This window comes from Pelobates fuscus, chromosome 2 (assembly GCF_036172605.1).
Source record: "Pelobates fuscus isolate aPelFus1 chromosome 2, aPelFus1.pri, whole genome shotgun sequence".
Classification (NCBI taxonomy): domain Eukaryota; kingdom Metazoa; phylum Chordata; class Amphibia; order Anura; family Pelobatidae; genus Pelobates; species Pelobates fuscus.
The window spans coordinates 159,789,723-159,816,580 of record NC_086318.1 but is presented as its reverse complement, the minus strand read 5'-3'; the positions used below and the strand labels follow the sequence as shown (position 1 = coordinate 159,816,580).

Here is a 26,858-nt window from a genome sequence, read left to right as displayed (position 1 = left end):
GGGATTGTGTATGAAAATACTATATTTTTGTTCAGCCCCTAAATTAAAACTGAAAGTCTGTGCTTCAATTGCCTCTTGGTTGTTTAATTTTAAATCAATTATGGTGGCGTACAGAGCAAAAATTATGAAAACTGTGTCAGTGTCCAAATATTAACGGACCTTACTGTGTCACACGGGGAACTCTGGGATATTTGTGGAAACATGATTTCTCAAGTTGCTGTGCCTATGGGGGACTTTCCAAAGTCCGTCTCCAGATAGGCAGGTGATGCACAACTGTGGGGAGTTTTAACGTTTTTGGTGTGGTATCTCCATAATATCTTAATACATAAATGAATATCAAGCCCTAAGCTACTTCACAGGCCTTAAAAGTTACTCATCACTGCAAACCTGGAGGGTCCATGACACACTCACCAGTGGCAAGTGAAACTTTTAAAAGATAGACAGATAGATCTAATTTATTGATCTACACATGTTACAATTATTAGATCATATATGACATAATAAGACATAGTAAGACATAATAAACTAAAAAGTAAACATTTTATTATCTTTAATACAAGGAATGAAAAATGTCTAAATTGATACTTACTTTCCTCTGAAAGGTCATTTTCCTCTGCTTCTCTTTCCATATCTTTGCACCATTCTTCCATTCTTTTTGTTTCTGCATGGAGCAGCTTCATAAACCATGTACCATCCTGTCGACTAGGAGATATTCTACCAGAATCTACTGTTTCATGAGCAGGTTCTAGCCATGGATCTGGTGGTGGTAGATTTGATGTGTCAACCGGTGTCCTATAATCTTCTCTATAACTAAACAAGCCCTGAGTCCGTACTGTTCTTACAGCACCATACTGAGTTGGAGTGCTAGGCTCCGAATGTCTCTGAAAAGAAGATCCAAATTGTAAGCCTTTGTCCTCCATTGTGATGTGTCCTGGAAATCCTTCTAACTCAAGGTCAGCTTGCACAGCTGCAGTAACACTGTTGGAGCGTTTAAAACGCCCCTGTCTAAAAATAAAAAAAAGGAATTGGAAATATAATGACGACACATATTCTTTATATATGTGTTTGATAAGCAGAGTAAAGGGTGGACAATGGGTATCAGGTACCTGGGCTGGCAACATACCATGAGAGATTCAGTTCTACAACAGTTAAAGAGTTACCTGTTGGCCACCACTGATACAGATCATAAAGGCATAATATCCTAAATTCTGCCCTTCCTGGTGTGTGTATGGCATCTAAATGTTCATGTAATTTATAATTCAGTGCAAATAATCACATTAATGTATAATTCATTGATAGAATTATTGATGTATATACCAGGGCTTTACATTAATACTATAATAATTAAATTTAAAAAAATATATATATAGATTAAAGAGCAGGGAGCATAGAGCATGCTTATTTGGATATCACTGTATTCTGGGAATGTGATTGGATTATATATTTTCCATATTGGTCATGATGTTGATCAAAATCTGCTGTTGATGTGTGAATGGGTTTTATGTAAACAACTATTCTTTACGTCAAAGTAATATGAGTTGTTTTTCTCAATTATTCAGAAAGCTAATTGCAATAGCAAAAAAACGTACAACATATAAAATAATATATATTTAGATAATATTGTTATACTATTTAACTTTTTTTTGACAGGGATCAGATTTATGCACCTGCCATTAACGCAGTGTTGCATTATTTCTATAAAATTAGCTAAGTGACCCATTTATCAGTTAAAATATAATATGCGACAAACAAAATTTGACAAAACAACTTAATTATAGCCATTCTAAGTTCTTTCTGTCAGTTGGAAAGGATATATATGCTGTTTTTCAATTCTGATGTGCCTTTTGCAAGCTAGGGGGATCAAGTATTGTGGGGATCCAATATGGGTCGGACCCTGGGGTTAAGAAATATTATAGACTAATGTTTATAACTTTTCAGTTGACTTTGTGCTTTTCTCCTAAATATTAACTTGTTAGAAGTTAAAATAAGTTACCGTTTTTCATCTTCCACCTGAATCCCCACAGAATGATATTCACGAGGTCCTTTACTCTCTGTGTCAGAGTCTGCTGCTTCTACCTAATAAATAAAACAGGAATGCATCAATTAAATTATCCGGTGATCCTTGTTGTCTGTAAATAGACTGGGTTATTCACTAAAGTGGGAATTCAAGGTGAATTCAAACAGATTTTTTTACATTAAAGATGAAAATAGCTGAACTGTAAAAATTCTCTTAGTCAGCTATGCATTCGGTTAAGCAACTCTGGTCTTAAATATGAAGTGCACGTTGAATTTTCATTTTAGTAAACAACTCAGTAAAAATCTTTAGGCACAGTTGAGAAAGGCAGCATTTAACAATATGTTTTAAAATTAAAAACACTTAATAATACATTGTACAATGAAACGGATCTCAGATTATTGGGACATTTCTATTATATTTGTTTCTATTATATTTGTTTTTATAGATGACACTATATTATACAAATTTGTAGTATGAATTCCGAAAAACAAAAAACCACATTACCAATGTAAGACGAGAAGAAAATATGAGAGTAGAATTTCCGGACTTTGTAAAATCTGTACAGCATTTATTCACTAAACCAGTAGCTCCCCATTCACAAAACGGCTTGAGAAACAATGTTTTTTTTTTTTAAATTATTATTACGGTTATTTTATTTATTATTTTAATATCATATATATATATATATATATATATATATATATATTTTTTTTAGAATATTAATAATTGGTCACTTAAACCTCCTTTGTATTGTCTCTAAGACAATATATTGCTATATATTTTCAGAAAATTGCTTCTTTGAAATTTCCCAGCTGGTTCTATTGTATATGCATAAACTGATTGGTATGGGAACCAACATTAAATCAGTCTCAAAATACAGAGTCAACATATTTATATTTACTGAACACATTGAGAAATCTAGAAGAAAAAACAAACAAACATATGAACTCCCCCAAGTCTAATCGTTTAAGGCAATGAAATGAGGTCTATGTGTCATTTAAGGAACAATTGCCTGGTGATATAAGCAAGTACCAAAAAGGCATGCATTTATGACACTGCAAATAAAGCTGACTCTTCATTAATACAGCTTAAGTATGCTTGGGAATAAGAGTAATATGAATATTAAGGATCCGTGCAGGTAACAGTTATACTACAAACAGCATGGTGTAAACTATTCTCCTGCAAAGAGGTCCCCTGTCATTTTGTCTATGTACAATTGCTTAAAAGCAGCACTTCAGAAAAAAAAAGAATGCAGCTAATAAGCCCACTCCCTCCCACAGAGACATCCATCACAGGTAGAAGATAATGCCTCTTCCGCCCCATCATAGTACCTGTACTGGGTGTGCCTGCTAGTCTGGAATATACTGTTAAAGTCCCTATCTCTTAATAGGTTCCTGTACAGCTTTCTGTTTTGGCAAGGCTGCCGCATCTGATGAATGGAACTGCAGCCAAGTGCTGAAGTCAATATTCCCTAGACCCGTGCTGAGCAGCTGTTTATGGGATAAACCTATAACATGTGTTGGAAACACAGCAAGGCTAAGATTTGCAGACAGTTGCAGGCTACATCCTATTTTGAGAAGAAATAACAAAGTGGTTCTGTAGTTTCCTTATAGTTGGCTGTCTAGTTCTAAGAATTAAAAGTTGGGCTGGCAGCTGTTTTTTTTTTTGTTTTTGTTTTTTTTACCAATAATTGTTTATTTTATATGAGAACAGCCAGGTCTTCTTAAATTGCAATTATATTGTATTAAGAGTAGGCTTGATCTGCTTGGTGTTGTCTGTTTTCAGCTTCAGAGCATTTCTTCTTAATTAAACATTACTGACCTGTTTCTGCACCTCTGACTTCAAATACCATTACAGGTACTTTTTGTATTTGTTTAGCTCATATATTTGCATTTTTCATGCATTATTTATGTCCATTAAGCTGGCATATAATTATATTTTGCTTCCAGAGTCCATCTATCCTTGCCTCAATATCTTTCAACACACACTAGAGACAGTGCACTTACGCAGATGCTTACATCTATATTCCATAAAAAGAGCCATGGGAGGCTCTGAATAATGTGAGTTGCTATTATACATATAAGATGCCATTGTGATAACCATTAATGTGGTACTTCACTTTTCATCACCTCATGTGTCCCCTTTAAAACTCCGTGAGCTCAAGCAAAATGAGTGTACATGTTCAGGGCCAGAAAATACTCAGACAAACCAAAAGGGCATGAAAAATAAGTCTACCTCTGAACTGCAAAATATACAGAACATTTTTTCTGAATATATATTTTGCAGTAAAATGATAGCTTCATTTTAGAGCCCTTTAAATGATTATTTATTAATTTATTTAATTTATTTTTTTCATTGATTTAGTGGATGTCCAGAGCCATCAAGCTACTCTTTTTCTGGCATCTCTTTTTTGACACTTGTTTATATCATTTGTTTTGTGATTATCTGTATGGTTCTTCTCAGTTATTAAATTCAGACGACCTGACAATCGTCCAAAATGTTGACAAATTTGTTTGAAACCAATTGCACAAGCAGATATTGTTTAACCATAACCTAACCCTAGGTAGCTGCCTCGTGCCCAGAGGCTTGACAGGGGTCATGAATTTGCCTGGCCCCATTCTTTATCCAAATGTAAAGAATAAAGGGGTGGGGGGAGGGGGGAGGGAGATGCCAAACAGTAAAATGCCTAGCGTCCTGTGTAATCTTAATCCTTCTCTGTGCACAAAGCTAGTATATTCTATAGCAAGTTGGCTTAACATTGTTACACTTTGTTAAACTACTATACACTTGAAGATATGCCAAAGTTGGTTGTAAAGTCATTGAGATGTGTGGCGATACACACATAAACATGACTTGTAACATAATCTAAATATGTGTGGGAGTGTGTAAATGAGACACTCTTTTATTGCATCATTTATAGAAAAGTTTACATATTGCATGATTTTATTACAATGCCGATCAGTCTTACTGCAAGAATGTGCTGTTTTCAGATCAGTGAGCTAAACATGTTAGCAAAAAACCCTCTCTGATCTTGTTCCAGCATATGTCAAGCAAATGGTTGTTAATGAAGTGCATTAATGATAAATTTGCTTTTCAGAAAAGTGGCTGACCCAATAAAATCATTATGGATGTCGCAGTGACTTCAGAGTACTTGACCCTAAGGAGATTAATTGTTCAGATCAGTTATTTGAGGTTCAGTGATTTTATTTTTTTTCTGGGAACAAATCCTATTTAATAAAACGACATGTTAATTGGGATTTTTCTTGTTAAATATCATTTTTGTTTTTAATGTGTTAAAGAATTGGTGGTAATTTACAATTTACAAAATTAAATAATATTCAAATATATATTTGAATATTTTGAATAAGTTTATTGAGAATAGGTCTCCAAATCAAGATTACTGGTTCTTTTGGGACTATTGACAAGATTGTCCAGGAAGGATTTCTGAAGAACACAGATCTGGAAAGAACATCAATCCTCTTCTAAAGGTGTTTGTATATCACGGGGTGATTCCTCCCAGTAGGAATTACAATTTATAATGGGACACCAGCCAAGGTCCACCTTACTGAGGTTTCAAATCTGTCAGTAAGAGATGTCTAACTCAGAAACAACCAAAAGTGGATGGGTAGAGTGAGTGATAATAGTTACGTGCAGGCAAGCATCTGTCCAAAGGTCACTCCTAACCTTGTACATACACAAAACTACAAAGTAAAGATAAAACCGATACAAAATAACAGGGTGCCACAATCACTAATATATTTACCAGCTTTGTCTCAGAGTAGAGAGGAAACAAAAAGACAAAAAAGTAAAAAAAAAAAAAATTGGTAAAAAAAAAATATACAATTTATTGAAATTAATAGTTAAAATATATAGTTAAAAATATGTAGATGCATATTCACACAAAACTGCAATAATGCAATCAATATTTGAAAGCCTGGATAGGCTATGAACCCTTCTGGCTAGCAGCTTACTTATCATTCACAATATAAAGTGCAAATCTAAAAGTGCAAAAAACGCTGCTTAAGTAAAGGGAAGTGTAAGGTGCTAAAAGTGACTGACAAAAAGCCACTGACATCAACTTTCCCTTCACAACATACAGTACATAATTTACAACTTAGAATGCGCTCCACTTAGTCCTAAGCACGCAAAGATTTTTCTCTGCACATCACCTTCTCCGAGCCGGCCAGAGGGAGGATTAGCACTGATCCACTTTATCTCCTTATCCTGCACATCAAGATCACCCAATATTTGCCCGATATCACTGAACTTATGTGAGTTTTGTGGGGGCTCATTTATACTAGTCGACATTTTTTGTGGGTTTGTTTCTAATCCATCAAACGGGTGGTTACCCTATATTATAGTCCTTGTTCATACCTACTTTCCACTCTATCAGGCCATTTTTTTCTGTCCACAACTATTTTCATAGTATAACCAAGACTTTATCATAGTATCCAGAAGGGTTTATGTGCAATTAAGCATGTTCTTCACTATGACAGTGCAATACTTTAATATGAAAAGCTTTGATTTTGTGGGAGTGGGATGTAAGGGAGATTGTATATATGTTGATATACAATATGTTTGTGCAAGTGAAAATACATATTTGTACATGGATAAGGGAGAGTGATTATGTGGATGTAGTTTTAGGGGGAGATGTGCTAGGTACATATGGCTCTGTGGAAATGTGCTGGGGAGAATTACGATGTGGTTTCAGGGGTGCAGTATTGGTGGGCATGGTAGGGACAGCACACTGTCTTTTGATCCAGTGTAACGAGTATATACCCCTACACGCAGGATCCAGCCAAACAGAAGACAGCACAGAGGAGAGATACGTCTACCGGACCTTAGAGTGGCCGGACTCGATGTAATAGGAGAAGACAGAGTCAGGAACGATCCGAGGTCAAGGGCACAAAGAGACAGCGTAAACGAAAACTAGCCGGGGACTGGTACACAGGAATCAGCAAGCCGGCAAACAGTACAGACAAGGATAAAACGAAAACGAAGTCAGAATACAAAGCCAAGGTCAAATACGGAGAAACACAACTGAACACAACAAGCACTAAAGGGAACTGTAGCAGAAACCACGATAGGGCAAGGAACTAAGGGAAAAGGGTGAGTATAAGTAGCCTTCAAACTAATGTGATTGGCTCCTGTCACTTCCACACCCCCAACAGGTAAGTGTATGGGGTGATTGGCATGACAGGAGCCAATGGGAGCCTTTTTGCAATTTAGGCTCCCACTGTCTCTTTAAGAGCGCGCCCGAGACTCGCGGCGCGCTCTTAGCTGCAGGCGGGACATGTGACCGCATCTCGCGGTCACTGCCCGTCTTCCTGTTAGGAGAGTCGGATGAGCCGCGCGCGGCTCGTGCAGCCGCAGGACCGCGGCCGGCCCCCGGATAAGGTAAGTACCGCTACATCCAGACAGTGCTCTTTGTTCAAAGCTCAATTTTCAACTACATTTTGATTTTAGTTGTTGATGAGTCAAGTTTATCTCTCAACAGAGAAAAAAGTACCATCTATACTCTTTCTGAGCAAATGTGGCTTATCATTCTTCAAACGAGAGAGTCAGCTCTTTCGTTTTCTAGAGACAACATATCTGGGAACCTGATTCAGCTCTTCCTCAGGAGAAGTGTGTGTCACATGAGAGAGCTCTAATGATGCTTTGCTATCAGAACATACAACAAGGTACCACAGAGGAACTTTATGAACCCACTGGTATTTCCATCTGCAACCATTAATTGAACTTGATAGATTGGGATGAATAGGTCCACAGAGATAACATTCCTTTGCATTCAGAATGATTCACTAAAGTAAGAATTCAAAGAAAATTTCAAATTTACAGTAAAAATATCCAGACTGGAAAAGTTCTAAGCTGTGCTTACCATTCAGATACTTTGATCTTTAAATTTAAAACATCTCACTTTTGTAAATAACTCTAGCTAGTCTATAAATTAGGTGGTGTGCAGGGCAGCCTAAACTGAACTTCAGTAATCAGGAAAGCACTGTACTACCCTTCTTACTGATATGATTGCAGTGTATAAGAGACAGTTACTTTGACATCATCCAAGTAAGTTTTCCTTTCCCTTCTGTCCCTTTAAAATGTCCTTCTCAATAGCTAATGGAAAGCAAAGTTTGTGATTTTGGCAATATATTCCATACTGCCATAAGGTCATTGGTTCACCTTCATATGCCTATGTCAGGACCAGTTTCAGCCTGCAGGATCTTGCAAAGAGCACTTCTGAAGTACCAGGGAACTAATTTGTGACAGCAGGATCCCAAAATCGTGACTGTTCTGCAAAACTTGTGATGGATGGCCTATACAAGTGTAAATGGAAAATGAAAAGGTGGGCAAAAGGTAGCTCGATAAGGGGCATGTGTGCATGTGGTAGAGTGTAGGTGTAGTTAGCAGCTTCCCTCCCTTGTTTTAATGATGTTTATGTTGGATGTTAACTATCTTCTCTTGTCGCAGCTGGTGGGTAAGGTCCTTGCCAATTGGGGTTGGATCAGGAGTACATGGGAAAAAAGGAAGGTCGGGGCTGATCCCTCCCCTAACCTCTGGTAAAAAGGTTTGGAAAAAGGATTGGAAAAACATACATCCTCACTGAGTCAAAGGTCGACTAGTGGTTAGCATTGTGTTAAGGTAAGGTCACGTTGAGGACCAGTTGGCAGTTAGAATGAGGGGGGAGAGCAGGCACCCACGATTATTCGTGATTCTTGGTGGGATGAGTTGGCAAGGACAGGTTTATAGTTTAATTGTACATTACATTAATATGTTAATTTAATATGTTAATTTATTGTTAACAATATTTGTTCAAATTTTAAATAAAGCTATGGCCTGTTTGTACCAAATGCATGTCTTGTTTATTTTTTTTTTGGAAGGAATGTAGACAGAAATAGGGGGTTGGGGTCGCACTACACGGTACCCACTACCTGCACACATGTCTGCCTTTCTGTTTAAACCTTTTGCAGAAACCAATGTTAACACTGCAACATTGCCCTATTATTATTTCTTTACTATTATGCTGACATATTTCAGAGCTTCAGGCATTTTAAGCTATTCACTATTTTTCAAGAAGATAGAAATTTCTTATGGACAGTTCCTAAACTCAGGAAAAAGTGGTTATGTTAATGAAGAAGTGTTGTTTCCTTCTGTCCTACATGAGAAGCTAAGTTAGCAATCCCTGGATTTTGTCCATTACCTCGCTATTCATCTGCATTGCATATCTACTTGGAAGAATTCTCAAGATTATTTGTTCACATAAAATGGTCTGTAGTCAGGGTAGGCAATCTTCGGCACACCAGATGTTGTGGCCTACATCTCCTCTGATATTTTGCCAGCGTGATGGCCCAAAGCGTATTATAGAAGATGTAGTCCACAACATCTGGAGTACCGAAGGTTGCCTACTCCTGATCTATGTCATGCTCTGCTAATACTGGGAGATGAACTATGGGCACCATTTCTATAGTCTTACAGTCTTACCAGTTCAAGGAGTTCAAATTCAAGCACGTTCTCCAGGTTGATCTACAGCTTTCATAAGCCCCTGCTGTGCATGATTTATTTAAAAAATGCCAGTTTGCGAATAATAATATTTGAAATCTTTGCAATTATATATCACTATAGTGATGCAATAAAGTCACTGTACTAAAGTACTGCATTATCTGGCTGATAATCCTTAGCCCCTATTAACCTAAACATCTCCAGTCCTAAGAAACTATAATGCCAAAGACCTCCTAATCCCACTTTAATCGTATCCTAGCCTACTTGATAAACTTAGTCTGACCAATTTTCTATTCTCAACTTAACATTCTCGTAACATTAATTATCGCTAAATTAAAACAAAAAGAAAAGTATGGAGGACAGAAAGGCAGTGCTCATAAAGTAAATGGCCTTTTACCTAAAAGTGAGTAAGAGTTCTGAATAAACCATCCTCCCCACACTGCTGACAGTCTGAATGTAGCTCTTCATTTTTTCAGTGATTGCTGCAAGGTGAATCTTCACGGTGTACCTTTGAAACTCCGCTCACTCACCCTGGTAAAGCCTATACTCACCTAAACTCACTCCTACACTCACGTGAAATTCTAGGTATACACATGAATATCAACTAACATTTTTGTGCACATGGACAGTAGTGATGTTATTTAAATTCTGGCTTCCAATACATGTAACCATGGCGATTCACATTTTTATAACTGCATTTCTTGTCGCTTTTCCATAGCATGCATTAAGATGATATCACAGTACATGCTGGTTTAAAAGCTGTGTGCCTTTACAAAGTCATTATATCTTTTATATTCACCATGGAATAGGTGAATGCAAACAAAAACACAACTGAGAGTCTAAAATATAGGGAAATGCTTGTTTGAAGTTCTGGTACATGCATCTCAACAAGATGCTATGGTGAGGTAGAAAATGTAATTCTCACTGTACGCATCCTTTATTTGAGATCCTTATTATGTTTACATAACATTATGTATACATATCTCCCCGAAGTAGCATTGCAGATGGCAGAGCAAGTCCCTCACTGGACTGCCTTTACTGCTTACATTTCTCTCCAGCACTGGAAGGATGTGATATCATATGTGTGTTGGCAGTGTGAATCTGTATATGTGTATACTTGAGAGTATGTGTATGTCTGGCAGTGTGTCTGTGTATATATATATATATATATATATATATATATATATATATATATATATATGTGTGTGTGTGTGTGTGTGTGTGTGTGTGTGTGTCTAAGAGTATGCATGTGTGTCTGTCAGTGTATATCTGTATGTGTGTCTGACTGTGTTGTGTATCTATAGGCGTGTGTCTGAGATTGTATTTCTGTTTTTTTTCTATACATTTTAAAATAAAACTAAGCATCACGAGGGGAAAAAGGTGAACTTAAACTTAAATAAGGCATACAATAAAGTGAATTCGTGAACAGCAAAAACACCCTATTTTAAATAATATACAATAACAAAAACAGAGAATATGAGAATTGCTGGAATGTGCCAAAACATAAATTTAGTAGCTTGCTCTTTGGTTAGTCCTTCGTCGGGTCTCATGCATGATTTTGCTCACTTTGGACATTACAAAGAGAAATTACACTATTTGCATATCAGACTTATCCCACCCATAAGGGCAGTCCAGAAATGAAATGCCAACGAATTGTATTTGCAGCAACCCCCAGACGATCTTTTCAGCCCTCTTTGGGCCTCATCAGCAAGACTGACTAGGCACAGTGAGTATGGGGGTTATTGAGAGCCCTAGCAAATGCAGTACAACAAAAAACAGAGTACAACAACCACACAAATACAAAGAAAAAGTGTAGTGTGCTCAAATCAGATACTTAACAAATATGCGCAAGTTCCACAAAGTAAAGATGGACATGTAAAAAATAAAAAATAACAAACCAATAAAAGTGCAGATCAGTAAAACATAATTTAAGCCATAATCATGACAAACATCATTTACATTTATACATATGGCCTACTTTTGTTTTACCTATCTCCTAACTCCAGAGACACTAACTGTATCCCTGACTAACCCAACCTTCACCCTAGCTAATCATAACTAGCTCTAATCCAACTAGCCCAAGCATATACTGGGTTCTAGACTATATACAACAATGCCCAATAATAAAGGGCATCTGATCACTGTGCCATGGTGTCAACTGGATGTCTTAGACAGCCTTGGGGGAGCTATTACTTCAGCACCTCACCATTGAGAGAATGGCAAAAGCCCTAATATGTCGGGATTTAAAGGCTGCAATACCCTATACTTCGGACATCACTATGTGCATTAGAGACAGTGCTGTACTGGATATGGTGTTTCTTAAAAAGGATTAAACACAAAATTAAGTGCACTTTCTCTGATGAATAGCTACAAATTATGTTTTTTCACGCATGTTGCTCATTGCAATAAAAAGCTCATTTTTAACTTCATACTTATAAAAATACACTCAAAATGCAAAAAACATGTATATATTTAAACAAAATGCATTAGACTCTTTAAGTAGACCAACCTCTGTCTGACATGTGCCACAAGCAATACAGTAATATTTTATAAGATACTAGTGTGCAAAACTGATCCATGGGGCCCGCCCATCCTTCCCCCACTTTGACTCCCTCTGCTTACTCCCGCGCAGCTCCTGTTACCGAGCCCACTCTGATGATGATATTCATTTTCATCGGGTGGCCCAACAGCATGGGCCACCTGATGGGCCTGTTCACCTGCAGCCCCAGCAATTACACTGCCAACACATGGCAGCGGGCACCCAGTCGCAAGGGTCTGCAGGGCGGCCAGGCCCCCTGGAGTGATGGGCCCAGTTGCGACCCCTGTGACCTTGGTATGTACGCCGCTAAATCCAATACTTTCTCTTGGGGAAAGTATTGGATTGGCTAAAATCGGCAAGAGGGCGGGGCCAAACACAGTTTTGACCAATCATACCCTCCTCATGGAGATACATTAAATCAATGCATCTCTATGAGGAAAATTCAGCTTCCCCATGCACATCGTGGATATGCTGAATGGCACTGCTGCCTACTGTGCAGCACTGAGCCAGGAAGCACCTCCAGTGGCCATCTGAGGAGTGGCCACTTGTAGGTGTCCCTAGGGGCAATGTAAACACTGCATTTTCTCTGAAAAGGCAGTGTTTGCATGAAAATGCTTGCATATAATGATTATACTCACCAGAACAACTGCATTAAGCTATAGTTGTTCTGGTGACTATAGGGTCCCTTTAAAGTTCATGACACTACAACTAGAAAAAGAATGATCAAGTATGGTTTGTTTGGAAGGGTTGTCAGGAGAATGCCTGTTCTCTCTAAAAAGAACATGACAGCATGGCTTAGGTTTGCAAATTTGCAGCTGAACAAACCAGAAGACTTCAAGTACAATGTCCTTTGGACAGACAAGACCAAAGTGAAGATGTCTGGCCATAATGCACAGTGCCACGTTTGGCAAAAAACAAACTGCATATGAGCACAAACACCTCATACCACAGTGAAGCATGGTGGTGGAGGTGTGATAATAGGCTTGTTTTGCAGCCACAGGACCTGGGAACCTTGCAGTCATTAAATCGACAATGATCTCCTCTTTATACCAAAGTATTCTAGAGTCAAATGTGATGCCATCTGTCAGACAGCTAAAGCTTGGCCAGAATTGGGTCATGCAACAGGACAATGATCCCAAGCACACCAGCAAATCTACAATAGAATGTCTGAAAAAGAAAAGAATCAAGGGGTTGCAATGGCCCGATTGAAATGCTGTGGCGGGACCTTATGAGAACTGTGCATAAACAAATGCCAGCAAATCTCAATGAACCAAAGCAACGTTGTAAAGAAAAGTGGGCTAAAATTCTTCCACAACAATGCAAGAGACTGATAATGTGAAGCAGAAAATGATTACTTCGAGTTATTGCTGCTAAAGGTATTTTACGAGCTTTTGAATTTTAAGGTGTACTTTCTTTTTCACACATGGCTTCTTCATGTTGGCTTTATTTTTGTTAAATAAATCATGACACAGTGTAATATGTCATGTGTTGTTGTTCATCTGAGGTTGTATTTACCTACTTTAAGACCTGCTAAGGAACAGATGATTGTTATTATGTCCTGATATGTAAAACCATAGAATTCAAATAGGGTGTACTTTCTTTTTCCCATGACTGAGAAACAAATGTAAACCTCTTTAGTTTAGAAAAATGAGAGGATATGATAATATTATACAAATATATGCAGGGCCAATACAAACCATTGTGTGGAAATCTATTTACAAACCGGAATTTACATAGGACACGAGGTCATGCATTTAGACTGGAAGAAAGTAGATTTCGTCTAAAGCAAAGAAAAGGCTTTTTTTTACTGTAAGAATGTAAGGATGTGGAATTCTCTGTCTGAAGAAATGTTTTTTTCAGAGTCCGTACAGATGTTCAAACAGCAACTAGATGCATACTTGCAAAAACAGAATGTTCAAGGATATAATTTTTCAAGACTAGGTTTTTTTCCTTCTTTTGGATCAACAGCAAAAAACATATGTGAGAAAGGCTGAACTGATGGACAAAAGTATATTTTCAGCTATGTAACTATGTAACTGTATATTGAAATACAGAAGGGCTCCCATGGCTGAAAAACTTTCTTCGTATATAATGTGCTTTTGTCTTTCTGGTGTGTGTTAAATTGCACAAAGTCATGCAACAGGAAAATATTCAAAATGCATTGACCTTGACTTTTTAAACCTCATCTTGTTGTTTACCTGGGATAATGGTAGTGAAAATGTTGAAATATAACATTTATCAATATTGTTTTTTGGCTTAATGCCCAGAATATTACTAAAGCAACTACAGTTAGAGCATAATATTCCCTGACCACAGAAACTCTAAAAATCAGATATGATTGAGATGGGGGAAAGGATGCAACCATATTTACATATTTTTTCCATGTAGAAGACCATCTTGTTGTCTGCATTGATCTATCTTTTCTAGATATATTAGTGGTATTTTTTATTTCAACTTGAGGCTTTAGATGTCTCATAAAGGTTGTCCAGGTGCAACATGATTATATTGTGTGTGTAACTTTTAAAACAGAAGGAAGATCTAAAATATTTGCAATTAATTAGTAGTAACAGGTAACAAACTAGTAACAGGCAGGACATGTGTGTTTTTTTTTTACTTAAAGGGATATTATAGTCACCAGAACCACTACAGCTAACCCCTTAAGGACGTTGCCGTTCTTGGGGATCCGGTCCTAAACGCAGGTGAGTGGCATAGTACGTTCACGTCGTCCTTCGTACTTACCTGATCACAACGGGGGGATTTTTTTTATTATTTGTAAATATACATATTTACATAGTTACCAAGAAAACGCGCTAAATCGATCTGTAAACATAAAAAACACACATAATAGTGCAGACCATCTGGTAATAATAATATAAAAGATAGAAGTGATAGGAGAAAAACTCACATGTCCCAGAGCCCTATCACCCCTGGCTCTGGGTTTGTAAGGCTCTTTGGAAGAGGGGATATCCCCACACTGCAGGATCTTCCACAGAATGTATCAGCTGGTGATTCCGTTTTGCTGTGTGTAGGAAAAAGAAGGGCAGGACCTCCAATTGAATAATATCACAATTCGGTTTATTTGTACAAAAAAAGTTAAAAACCCTTATTTGGGATGTGGTGGGTATAAACTCGCAGAGTCACCCACATAAAAACATAAGACAAGTTTGTCCGAAAACGCTTCCTGGTTGCAGTCCGGTCACGTGATCGCTTCCGGGTCCGCCCTCCAATGACGTCCGTGTGACGCGTTTCGCCCGCCTCCACAGGCTTCTTCCGTCGTGGAGGCGGGCGAAACGCGTCACACGGACGTCATTGGAGGGCGGACCCGGAAGCGATCACGTGACCGGACTGCAACCAGGAAGCGTTTTCGGACAAACTTGTCTTATGTTTTTATGTGGGTGACTCTGCGAGTTTATACCCACCACATCCCAAGTAAGGGTTTTTAACTTTTTTGTACAAATAAACCGAATTGTGATATTATTCAATTGGAGGTCCTGCCCTTCTTTTTCCTACACACAGCAAAACAGAATCACCAGCTGATACATTCTGTGGAAGATCCTGCAGTGTGGGGATATCCCCTCTTCCAAAGAGCCTTACAAACCCAGAGCCAGGGGTGATAGGGCTCTGGGACATGTGAGTTTTTCTCCTATCACTTCTATCTTTTATATTATTATTACCAGATGGTCTGCACTATTATGTGTGTTTTTTATGTTTACAGATCGATTTAGCGCGTTTTCTTGGTAACTATTATTGTGCTTTTCACATTTTTTGTGCGTTGTATTTTCAAACGCTGCCATATTGTCTGTATGGGATTCTAGCGCTCACTTTTTTAGTTATTATACATATTTACATATTCTACGTGTATATTTATGTAATATTTTTAAATAATTAAGTAATTTTATTAATTACGATTTGAGGGACCTGCCTCACAATCCAGGCAGAAAGTCCACAGAATTTGGTTTGCAAGTCCTATATTTAACCCTGTAACTTTTCAAGACACCATAAAAACCTGTACATGGGGGGTGCTGTCTTACTCAGGAGACTTCGCTGAATACAAATATTAGTGTTTCAAAACAGTAAAATGTATCTCAGCGATGGTATCATCAGTGAAAGGGCCATTTTTTGCATTTTCCACACAAAAACGGCACTTGCACTGATGATATCATTGTTGTGATATGTTTTACTGTTTTGAAACACTAATATTTCTATTCAGCGAAGTCTCCTGAGTATAACAGTACCCCCCATGTACAGGTTTTATGGTGTTTTCAAAAGTTACAGAGTCAAATATAAGGCTTGCGTTTCAGTTTTTTCACATTGAAATTTGACAGATTGGTTATGCTGCCTTTGAGAGCGTATGGTAGCCCAGGAATGAGAATTACCCCCATAATGTCATACCAGTTGCAAAAGAAGACAACCCAAGGTATAGCAAAAGTCCAGTCTTTTTTAGTAGCCACTTAGTCACAAACACTGGCCAAAAGTAGTGTTTAAATTTGTTTTTTGCATTTTTCACACACAAACAAATATGAATGCATGAACTTTGGCCAATGTTTGTGGTTACTAAAACAGACTGGACATACCCCATTTGTAATACCTTGTCTACTTTTGCAAATGGTATGCCATCATTGGGGTAATTCTCATTCCTGGGCTACCATTTGGTCAACATAACCAATCTGGCAAATTTCAAAGTGTATAAACTGAAAAATATAACATAGTTACATAGGATGAAAAGAGACATGTGTCCATCAAGTTCAGCCTTCCTCACGTTTGTTTTTTGCTGTTGATCCAAAAGAAGCAAACAAACCCAGTTTCGAGCACTTCCAATTTTGCAACAAACTAGAAAAAAATGACCCCAGAATGGCAACCAGATTAATCCTTGAATCAAAAAGCATTTACCCTACATTGAAAAAATTATATCCTTGAATATTCTGTTTTTGCAAATATGCATCTAGCTGCTTTTTAAACATCTGTACAGACTCTGATAAAACTACTTCTTCAGGCAGAGAATTCTTTATCATTGTTCTTAGGGTAAAAAATGCTTTCCTTTGCCTTAGACTAAATCTTCTTTCTTCCAGTTTAAACGCATGACCTCGTGTCCTATGTAAAGTCCTGTTTGTGAGTAGATTTCCACACAATGGTTTGTATTGACCCCGGATACATTTGTATACTGTTATAATATCCCCTCTGAGGTCAACATTTTTCTAAACATAAGAGGTTTACATTTGTTAACCTTTCTTCTGAACATGCTATATTTGACCCTGTAACTTTCCAAAACACCATAAAACCTGTTCATGGGGAGTATGGTTTTACTCTTGAGACATTGCTAAATACAAATATGTGTACTTTATTGCAGTAACAGCTAACAGTATTATGATATTCACAGTTAAAATGCCACGCAGAACTAAACAAAATAACAAAATTCTCAATTTTTTTACATTTTATTCATAATAAATTATGTTTCATATATAAATATTTGTTATGACATGAAAGCCCTGTTTCTTCTGAGCAAAATGATATATAATAAGTGTGGGTGCGTTTAATATGAAAGAGGTGAATTATGGTTGAACAAACACATAGCGCAAATTCAACATTTTGTTTTGACCTGAACTTGTACAACTGCCTCAGTCGTTAAGGGGTTAATGTAGTGGTTCTGGTGTCTATAGCCTGGCGCTGCAGGCTTTACAATGTAAACACTGCCTTTTAAGAAAAAAGGCAGTGTTAACATTGCTGGCTAGTAACACCTCTTGTGGCAGTCACTCAGACAGCAACTAGAGGAGCTTCCTAATCGAGTGCAGCACTGTGCAAAGCACTGGACTCCATGCTAAACACTCCCCATGGAGATGCATTGATTCATTTTGACTACTGCAATCTGCTTCTCAGTTCCCAAACCTTTTAGATTTAAGGCGCCCTTAAAATGTTAAGATTTTTCCAAGGCACCCAAGACAAAATTTCTAGGTTGTATATCTGCACAGCACTGCAGCATTTACTGGCGCTATAGTGTAATGTACAATGTTGGTGTTTGAAGAGGTGCTTGTATATAGTTTTAGTGTTTTAATATAGGGGTGCGTTTGTATGTAATGTTTGCCTTTTTTTTACAGGGTGTGTTTGAATGTTATGTTCACTTTTAAATGCGAATGGACATTTGTGTGAAGTATTTGTGCTTGAGTGAAGCAGTGTGATTGTGTATCCTTTTGGAGTTTGAATGCAGGGGTGTGTTTGTATGTAATATTTGTGTTAGATTGCAGGAGCGTGTTTGTATGTTGTGTTGCTGTAGACTGCTTGGATGTATGCACATACACTACCACATACATACATACTTACACAGATATACATACACACAAATTCATATATACGCTGACATATACACACACATAGATACACACCGACACATACACACACCTTAACACACACATACACCGACATATACACACACGTGTACCCTGACACACACAAACATAGATACATGCACACACCATGATACAGATACACACACTGACATAAAAACACACACTGACACAAAAACACACACAATGACACACAGATGTGTACGCACACAGAGGCACACACTGACACAGAAGCACACTGACATGTACACACACACACACACGCAGATGCAGACCCTGACACACAAACTCATACATACATACACAAACACTCTCACACACACTCATACATACATACATACACACACACAAACACACAAACACCCACTCATACATACATACATACATACACATACACACACACACACACTCATAAATACACACACAAGTGATATTTTTAATATCTCCTGCCACCCTCCTGTTAGCTTACCTTGTGTGTCCACGAGGGTGGCTTGGAGTTCTGCTACTGGTTGGAGTAAATGGTCAGGCGCTGCTCCTGGAGTGCTCCTCTCCCCTCTCACCCCAGGGCGCCGCAGCACACAGTTTAGGAACCACTGGTCTAATGCATTCCTTACAGGCTATAACGATGCTCCAGCAAGACTCATCTGTCCTCCGACACCTCCCAAAGCCCCCCCCCACTCCACTCCTGTCACCCCCATCACCCCCGTCAATCCTTACATTAGCTTCCCATAAGATATAGGGATCAATTTAAAATTCTGATCCTTGCTTATAAATTTCTATATAACACAGTTCCTACCTATCTACACTCACTAATGCATAAGTATGTCCCATGCAGGCCACTATATTTTGCCAAAGATCTGCGTCTGTCTTCTGTTCGCACTTCCACTCCTCACTCTCACCTTCAAGATGTCTCCAGGGCTTCACTGTTCCTATGGAACTCCCACCCCTGTCCATGGACTCTCACCAAGTCTCCATTCATTTAATAAAAATCAGTGAAAATTCAGGAAGACATATCAATTAAACTGTTAACAGCTTTCTTCTACTGTGTCTCACAAAAAAAATTGCAATCTCTTCTAGCAAGCAACTTTGCCCATACATGAAATACATCTTACCCTTACCACTTTTGTCACTTCCCCCCACTCCCCTAGAATGTAAGCTCACTTGTGCAGGGTCCTCAATACCTTCTGCTCCTGTACGTCCAACTTGTCTTGTTGCAAATACTTGATAATCGATCTATTGTACAGCGCTGCAGAATCTTTTAGCGCTTTGTAAATATTAATATTAATATTAATATTAGTTGCATGCACATACCTATTCAGTACACAAAAGTACATATTGTGAAAACACATATGCTCTAATAAACTAGCACACAGTTTTACTTATTGATATATCAGTTTGTCTATATTTACTAAATATATAAATATATTTTTTTTTCCCTCTGTTGGTTACTTTTACTAACTTGATTTGTGATGGGAAAATGCTTCTATTGGTGTACTGCAAATATATACATAATATTTATAGTATGCATTTATTTTGTAGTATACTAACTGGCACATTTTTGTGCCCTTGTTCGTCTCATTCATTTTCCTAATCGTTTTCCATTAACGAAATTCAGATGAGCTGAACCACCATGTGGCCAAAATTCGGCCGCATCAAATTGGTTTTTATTTTCTGGCAATGTGATTTGGCCAAAACAAATATTTTTACTGTGCACAAGTCTGGATGCACTCATCAAATGGATAATATGCATGTCCCGTTTAGTAGTCAGGAATATCAGTTTCTGTGTACATTTAGAGCCTTCTCACTAAATGCTAGCTCTTGCAGCATGGCCTGAGGCCACAGCATTCTCTATTTTACACATTTAATACAACTTTTACAGTGAAAACTAAATTTAACTTCAAGATGTGAATATATTCGCAAGAAGAAGGCTCAGAGAGAGTTTATTCTTTCTTATCACAATATGGCATGGAAAGTAAATGAGTAAGTTGACTTCTCTAAATACTATAAGAAGCAACCTTTAAAATACTGTGGCCTTCTTGCTAATAACCCACTGAATGGGAACGGGCGTCGGGGAAATAATGCTTTGCAACACCATTTGCAAAGTTAAACGTATCCAGAATTCTTCATTAGAAATTGATGCCTGAATAAAAATGAAAGTAACATTGGATCCACACTGGCTTCATGATTCAAAGAAAGAAAGAGTTAAAAAAACAAACAAACAAACAAAAAAAAAAAACATAACTGAATGTGTAAAAATATAATAAAAAAAAGTTTTACAATGTTCAATTTCTTAAAATGAAAGCATTGCAAATAAAACCATTTTGAATATAAGCCAATATAAACTTGCTACTCAATATATTTATTTAGAAGATGTGATCTTTTTAATGATTCTAAGTTTGCTTTATACATACAATAAATAGAATTTATTACTGCTGTGTAAACATAATTGCTTGATATAAAAAACTGCTAGTTATTGAAAATATAAGTGTTTAATGGTCACATTTGATCATACCAGATTACACTGCCATCTTATACTTTTAAAATTTTAGCATCAAAAGGCATTACAGAAAACTCAACAATGCGCATCTAAGTATACAAATGGTGAAGACTATTTTTGTCATTAATATGAGTCATTTTATTTTCTCTGTTTATAATGACGAGGAAGAGAGATGCAACCCCGCAGAAAGATGCTCATTAAACAGTGCTGATATTTCTCTGTGAGCAGCACATAAGTCTTAGCATGTTTACTTGCCTGACATATGCAGTTTTATAATAAATACCCAGGGATTTACAGTATGTCTTGCAAAGTCAATTAAAATAGAGCAGGAATAACTGCAGTGATTTGCCTTCTGGCCACCAGATGGCAGAGTTTTCCAAAACTAGAAAAAAAAATGGAAAACACAACACTGCTGTTTAAGCTTGTTAGCCTTTGCAAGCAATCCAGTTGATGATTAAATAGTACGGTGTAATGAATTAAAGCAATCACACTTTAATTGCTGCATAAACTATGACAAAATGTTAAGGTTGGCTAGGTCTTCGGGAATTCTCTGATAGTATTTAAAATTAAGCATATAGATAGATGAGTAATACGACTGCAAGTTGGGGCACATCAATTTTTTCCTATACAGTTGTGTTTTTTACTTTTTGACAATTTGTTTTTTCATGACTTAGAAATAAAAGTTCATGTTTGTAATAGATGACCTAAGCTTTAGGGAGACATAATTATTTAAATATTAATGTTAATGGTTAATCTCTGCATTGCTTTCCAAAATAACAAAACAAAAACAACAACATTCACTTTACAGACGAGATACACATACATATATCAGCATGTAATTAGTGAGAAGAGATACATTTTTTCACACTGAGTGAGCCAATAGTTGTGTGTGGTGGCTGGGTGTTGCATGTGTGTGTAGGAGACTGAGAGCTGTATGGGAACAAGGCTGAGTGTACCTGTGTGTGTGGTTGAATTTTGTGTGTGGAGGAGTCTGAGTGTTATGTGGGTAGGGAAGTCTGAGTGTTATGTGTGAAGGGAAGTCTGAGTATGACTAAATGTTTTTTGTGTGCGTAGTGTGTGGATTATTTTAATTTGCTCCACTCCTGTTTACCTTTTGGCAGGATTGGGTGTACTCCTGGTACTGCAGTGGAGGCCATTATTTTCATAATTCCTGGAGGTCTAGTGGAGGCACACTGAGGAGCTGGATTCCTGGTGTTCTTGTTGGGGGGAATTGCGGTCTGCACCTCTATCAGGTGAAGATAACTTTAAGAGCTCTGTTGTGGCTTGTAATAATGATTTAGATTGCTGGCTGTGATGCTCTGAGTCATTGAGAAGTGCCATGGGGGCATGGGGAAGCTCTTAACGTGATCATCACCCGATAGAGGGGCAGACCATAAAGCTAGACAGAAATTATGAGTACTCTGAGAACAGGCAAAAGCTTAGTGAAACTTAGTACCTTGCCCTTTGGCTAGTCCCTGCTCAAGTTCAAAAATGGTTTTGCTTACGTATGCTTTGCAAAGAGAACCTATACCGTGTGCATATCAGGCTGATCTCACCCATAAAGGCAGTCAAGAACCAAAATGCGGTCAAGTTCTCTCTGCACGAGAGATACACACCCAAATTATAATTTTGGTCTTCTCGGCCCTCGTCAGTGAGATGTAGCTAATACCCCTCTAAGCACAGTGAGCAGATGATGTGGCACAGGGTCACTTCACAGCCAGAGCTACAGCCTAAATTGTTACTGAGGGCAAGGGAGTGCCCAACTATCTGGCTTTGGAATGGTTAAAAGGGCTAGGAGAAGTCTAATCTTCTTGAATCAATGCATCTCTATGGGGAAAGTTCAGAGTATCCATGCAGAACATGACCCAGGAAGAACTTTTTTTGGCCATCAGAGGAGTGGCCAGTAGAGGTGTGATTAGGGAGCAATGTAAATACTGCCTTTTCTCTAAAAAGGCAGTCTTTACATTAAAAAGCCTGCAGGGGCTGACTATACTCACTTGTTCTGGTGACCTTAGTGTCCCTTTAACCCCTTAAGGACCAAACTTCTGGAATAAAAGGGAATCATGTCATGTGTCCTTAAGGGGTTAAAGTGATTTTTGTTGGGGAGTATATCTACTTAACAGTGATTTTTTTTGTATTTGGGCAGTGGAGTGTTCCTTTAAATATATGTTAAGCAATGGATTTGCATTCTGCTGGTTCCAATTAAATGTCCAAGAGAAAACAAAACACGATTGATATCTCAAGCATCATAAAAACATTTCTACTTAAAGACATCTAAATCCAATATTACACTATATACTAATACTGTAACCACATGTAAATAGTTACTGTTGTTTTTGGACAAGTTAATACATCATTAAAGGGACACTATAGTCACCTGAACAACTTTAGTATAAAGAAAAATGATACACTCTGTGGGAAAGATAACAAGTAAGCAGCTCTAAACACCTAATATGTGGTATCCCTTACACCACCATAAAATCAATAGCATACATACAAAAGTATAGGTGGAACCGCTTGAGTCTTTGATAATCTGTAAAACAAGGGTATATGCACAATAGCGTAGTATGTCTATACAATAACATAGAATGAGATAAGTAAATAGTAGTTGCACTCACAATGTTGGAGTCATACCCTCATATGACTCTCTTTGTATACTCCTTTGGACCATTCAAAGGTTGTCCAAACCTATATACTGCTAGAATCCTGGTTGTCCTTCTTCACTTGTGCTGGTTGTCTTGAAATGAAGTAGCAGGAAACTTAGGTATCTGCTCAAAGGTAGGTTTATTTCTTTAAAAAACGCTTAAAATAAATATACTTTACCAGAATACAACTGGTTAAAGTGCAAAAGTAATATAAAATAAATCCAAAGTTAAAGTCTTTTAAAAAAGTGTCCTTCAATAAGGTGTCCAGGTGTCCAAAACGCGTTTCACCTCTCAATCAGGCTTCCTCAGTTGGATAAAGTTCACTTCAAATGTTTCCCTTTTTATGGGGTTCCCGCCGGACCCTCTCCGCCAATCAGACTCTTCCTTCCTGTAAATCGTTAATCTGGAACGCATCATGCGTTCCAACCATTGTCAAAAATAACTTCCGGGGCATGTTGGGGTCGGGCGCACGTGTGTCTCACACGTCGGCTGCCATTTCCGCAACTCATCGAAATGGAACGCACATGCGTTCCAATCGGGGCTTGCTATACAGCGTCTGCGTGCCACCTCGTTTAGACGCATGCGTGTTCCTGACCGGCCGACCGGCCAATAGGCTTACTGCCCTCATGGAACGCACATGCGTTCCAAAATTTCTGCGGTCCGAAACCTCATAGATATCAAAAAAAGGGGGAAGATATATAAAATCAACAAATGTAGAATCAAATGCAGATAAAATTACCCAGTGCTGCTATACTGGGTTGCAATATATGTAGCAGGACTGTGCAATACAACGGAAGAATAACACAGATGGAAATATTAAATAATCTGTAATAAGAACATATACAACATCAGACTTCTTAAATATATGGTGAAATGGGTGCAGAATAAGTGGTACAAATAGTAAAATAGTATCTCCTAATTCTTGTGTGTATGTGAGGTGGATTAACTCATAAAGTGACATAGCTCGAAATCGTTATTTAAACCTTCCGGTATCATAGTGTTAAAATTAAAGATAAATTTAATTTCTTCCTTCCCTATTTTATTGGAATAATCTCCTCCTCTCCAATCTTTTTTCACATGTTTTAATGCACAAAAGAACAGTCCTTCCGGATTTTGTCCATGTGTTTTTTTAAAATGATTTGAAACACTGTGGGTTTCTACCCCGTTTCGGATATTTCTAATGTGTTCCGCTATTCTGATGTTCAAACTTCGGATGGTGCGGCCTATGTAAATTAAGTTGCACGGACATTTTAAGGCATAAATGACCCCCTTGGAGTGGCAGGTTAAGTGATCTCTTATACTGAATTTCTTATTGATATGGGGTTCTAGATCTACTAAGTGTCTCTTTTTGCTTTTTGTATTTTTGCATGCTCCACACTGTCCACAACCGTAAAAACCTTTTTCCATTAAAAAGAAATTTCTTTCCTTTATTGTATTTTTATTGTTGTTCTTGACCAATGTACTCTTGAGATTTTTTGCTCCTCTAAAAATTATTTTTGGTTTATCGGGTAGCATCTGTTTCAAAATCGGGTCATCTTTTAAAATATGCCAATATTTGTGCATAATCTTATTTACCTTTCTGTTGTTACTGTGGTAGTTGCATATAAAAGGGATATCCGTACTCCACTCTTTCTTTTTTTTGTTTTTTTTATCCTTATATGTTAACAAGTTAGTTCTTTGTGTCTGCTGGACTTCGTCTAAGGCTATTTGGAGGGAGACTTCATCATACCCTTTCTCTAAAAATTGAGTTTTTATTCTGTTCGCTTGTTCTAAAAAATCTTGGTCATTTGTACAATTTCTTCTAATTCTCATAAATTGGCCCTTAGGAGCATTGCTCAACCAAGGGGTATGATGGCAGCTTTCCCTTCTAATATAACTATTTGCATCCACTTCTTTAAAGTGATTTCTAGTGGAGATCTTATTTTGAGATATGAAGATTTCTAAGTCTAAAAAATTGATTTGTGTAGTGCTGATTTGAGCTGTTAAAACGATATTCCATCGATTATCATTCAGATGTTGAATAAAAGAGGTAAGTTCTGTGTGTGACCCTGTCCAAATAAAAAAAATATCATCTATATAGCGATGGTAGTTCACCAAGTTCGCCCCCCATGTATTGTCTCCATATATAAATTGTTCTTCCCAATAGGCCATGAATAAATTTGCGTAACTGGGGGCGAACTTGGTGCCCATCGCTGTGCCCCTGATTTGCAAATAAAACTCTTAGTTGAACCAAAAATAGTTGTTCGTGAGTATTAAAAGAATACCTTCTAGAATAAAAATTATCTGTTCTTCCTTAAAATTATGTTTCTTTAAAAAATGTTCAACTGCCTCTAGCCCTTTTGCGTGGGGAATGATACTATAGAGCGAGGTCACATCGCATGTGACAAGAAAATTCCCTTCGTTCCAAACAGTGTTTTCTAAAATTTGTAAAATGTGTAGTGTGTCCTTGAGGTATGCTGGATTATGAATGACTATAGGTTGTAAGAGGTGATCCAAGTATTCTGAAATTTTGGATGACACAGAGTTAATGCCAGATATTATGGGTCTTCCTGGGGGATTTTCTTTATTTTTATGGACCTTCGGGAGATGGTAATATACTGGTATAATAGGATGGGAAGTTGTTAAATATGTTGCTTCCTTTGATGTTAGAATGCCTAGTTCTAGTCCTTTTTGTATATATAAATCGAACTTTCTTTTTATTTCTTCTGTTGGGTTTTTATCTAACTTTTTATATGTATCTGTGTCAGATAGTATCCTATCTGCTTCATTTAGATATTTGTCCTTTGGGATTACTACCACCCCTCCACCTTTATCCGCAGGTTTGATTATTACTTCTTTATTTTGTTTTAACTCTTTTAATGTGTTTCTTTCTCTTTTAGATAGATTTTGGTGGTATTGGTTTAATGGTTTTATCTTTTTTATTTCTTTCATCACCATTAATTCGAAGGCTTTTATTTCATCGGAAATTAGGTGTTTTGGAAAGAAATCTGATTTAACTTTAAGATCTGTGTGTTCATATTCCGATATTGTTTCCGTATCCACTTTTTCCTCTCTGTCGAAAAAGAATTTTTTTAGGCACAGTTTCCTGATAAGTAGAGAACATAGAAAAGGAGGTCATTGACATCAAAAAGAAGAAATATCTTAGGGATAAAAATGACTATCAAACTGAAGGCGTCAATCCTTCAGGCAAAACGAAACTTAACCCTAAACAGAGAAGGGAGGACACATATAACAGATATAAGTACCATAGAAAAAATAGCAACCCCACTTATCAAAGCAGGATAGAAAGACACACATTCAGACATAGAAGTCAAAGTAGATCAAAGAG

General features: G+C 37.4%; 1 protein-coding gene across 1 annotated transcript in view; it reads right to left on the bottom strand.

The window, feature by feature from the left end:
- Positions 1-26,858, bottom strand: part of DLGAP2 (DLG associated protein 2) — a 331,780-nt gene that overhangs the window by 65,092 nt on the left and 239,830 nt on the right. Inside the window, exons 8-9 of the mRNA XM_063442905.1 lie at positions 1,994-2,076; positions 590-1,005 (exon numbers count right to left, since the gene is read on the bottom strand). Of these exons, the coding sequence (XP_063298975.1) occupies positions 590-1,005; positions 1,994-2,076 (499 nt within the window). The remainder of the gene's footprint in view (positions 1-589; positions 1,006-1,993; positions 2,077-26,858) is intronic.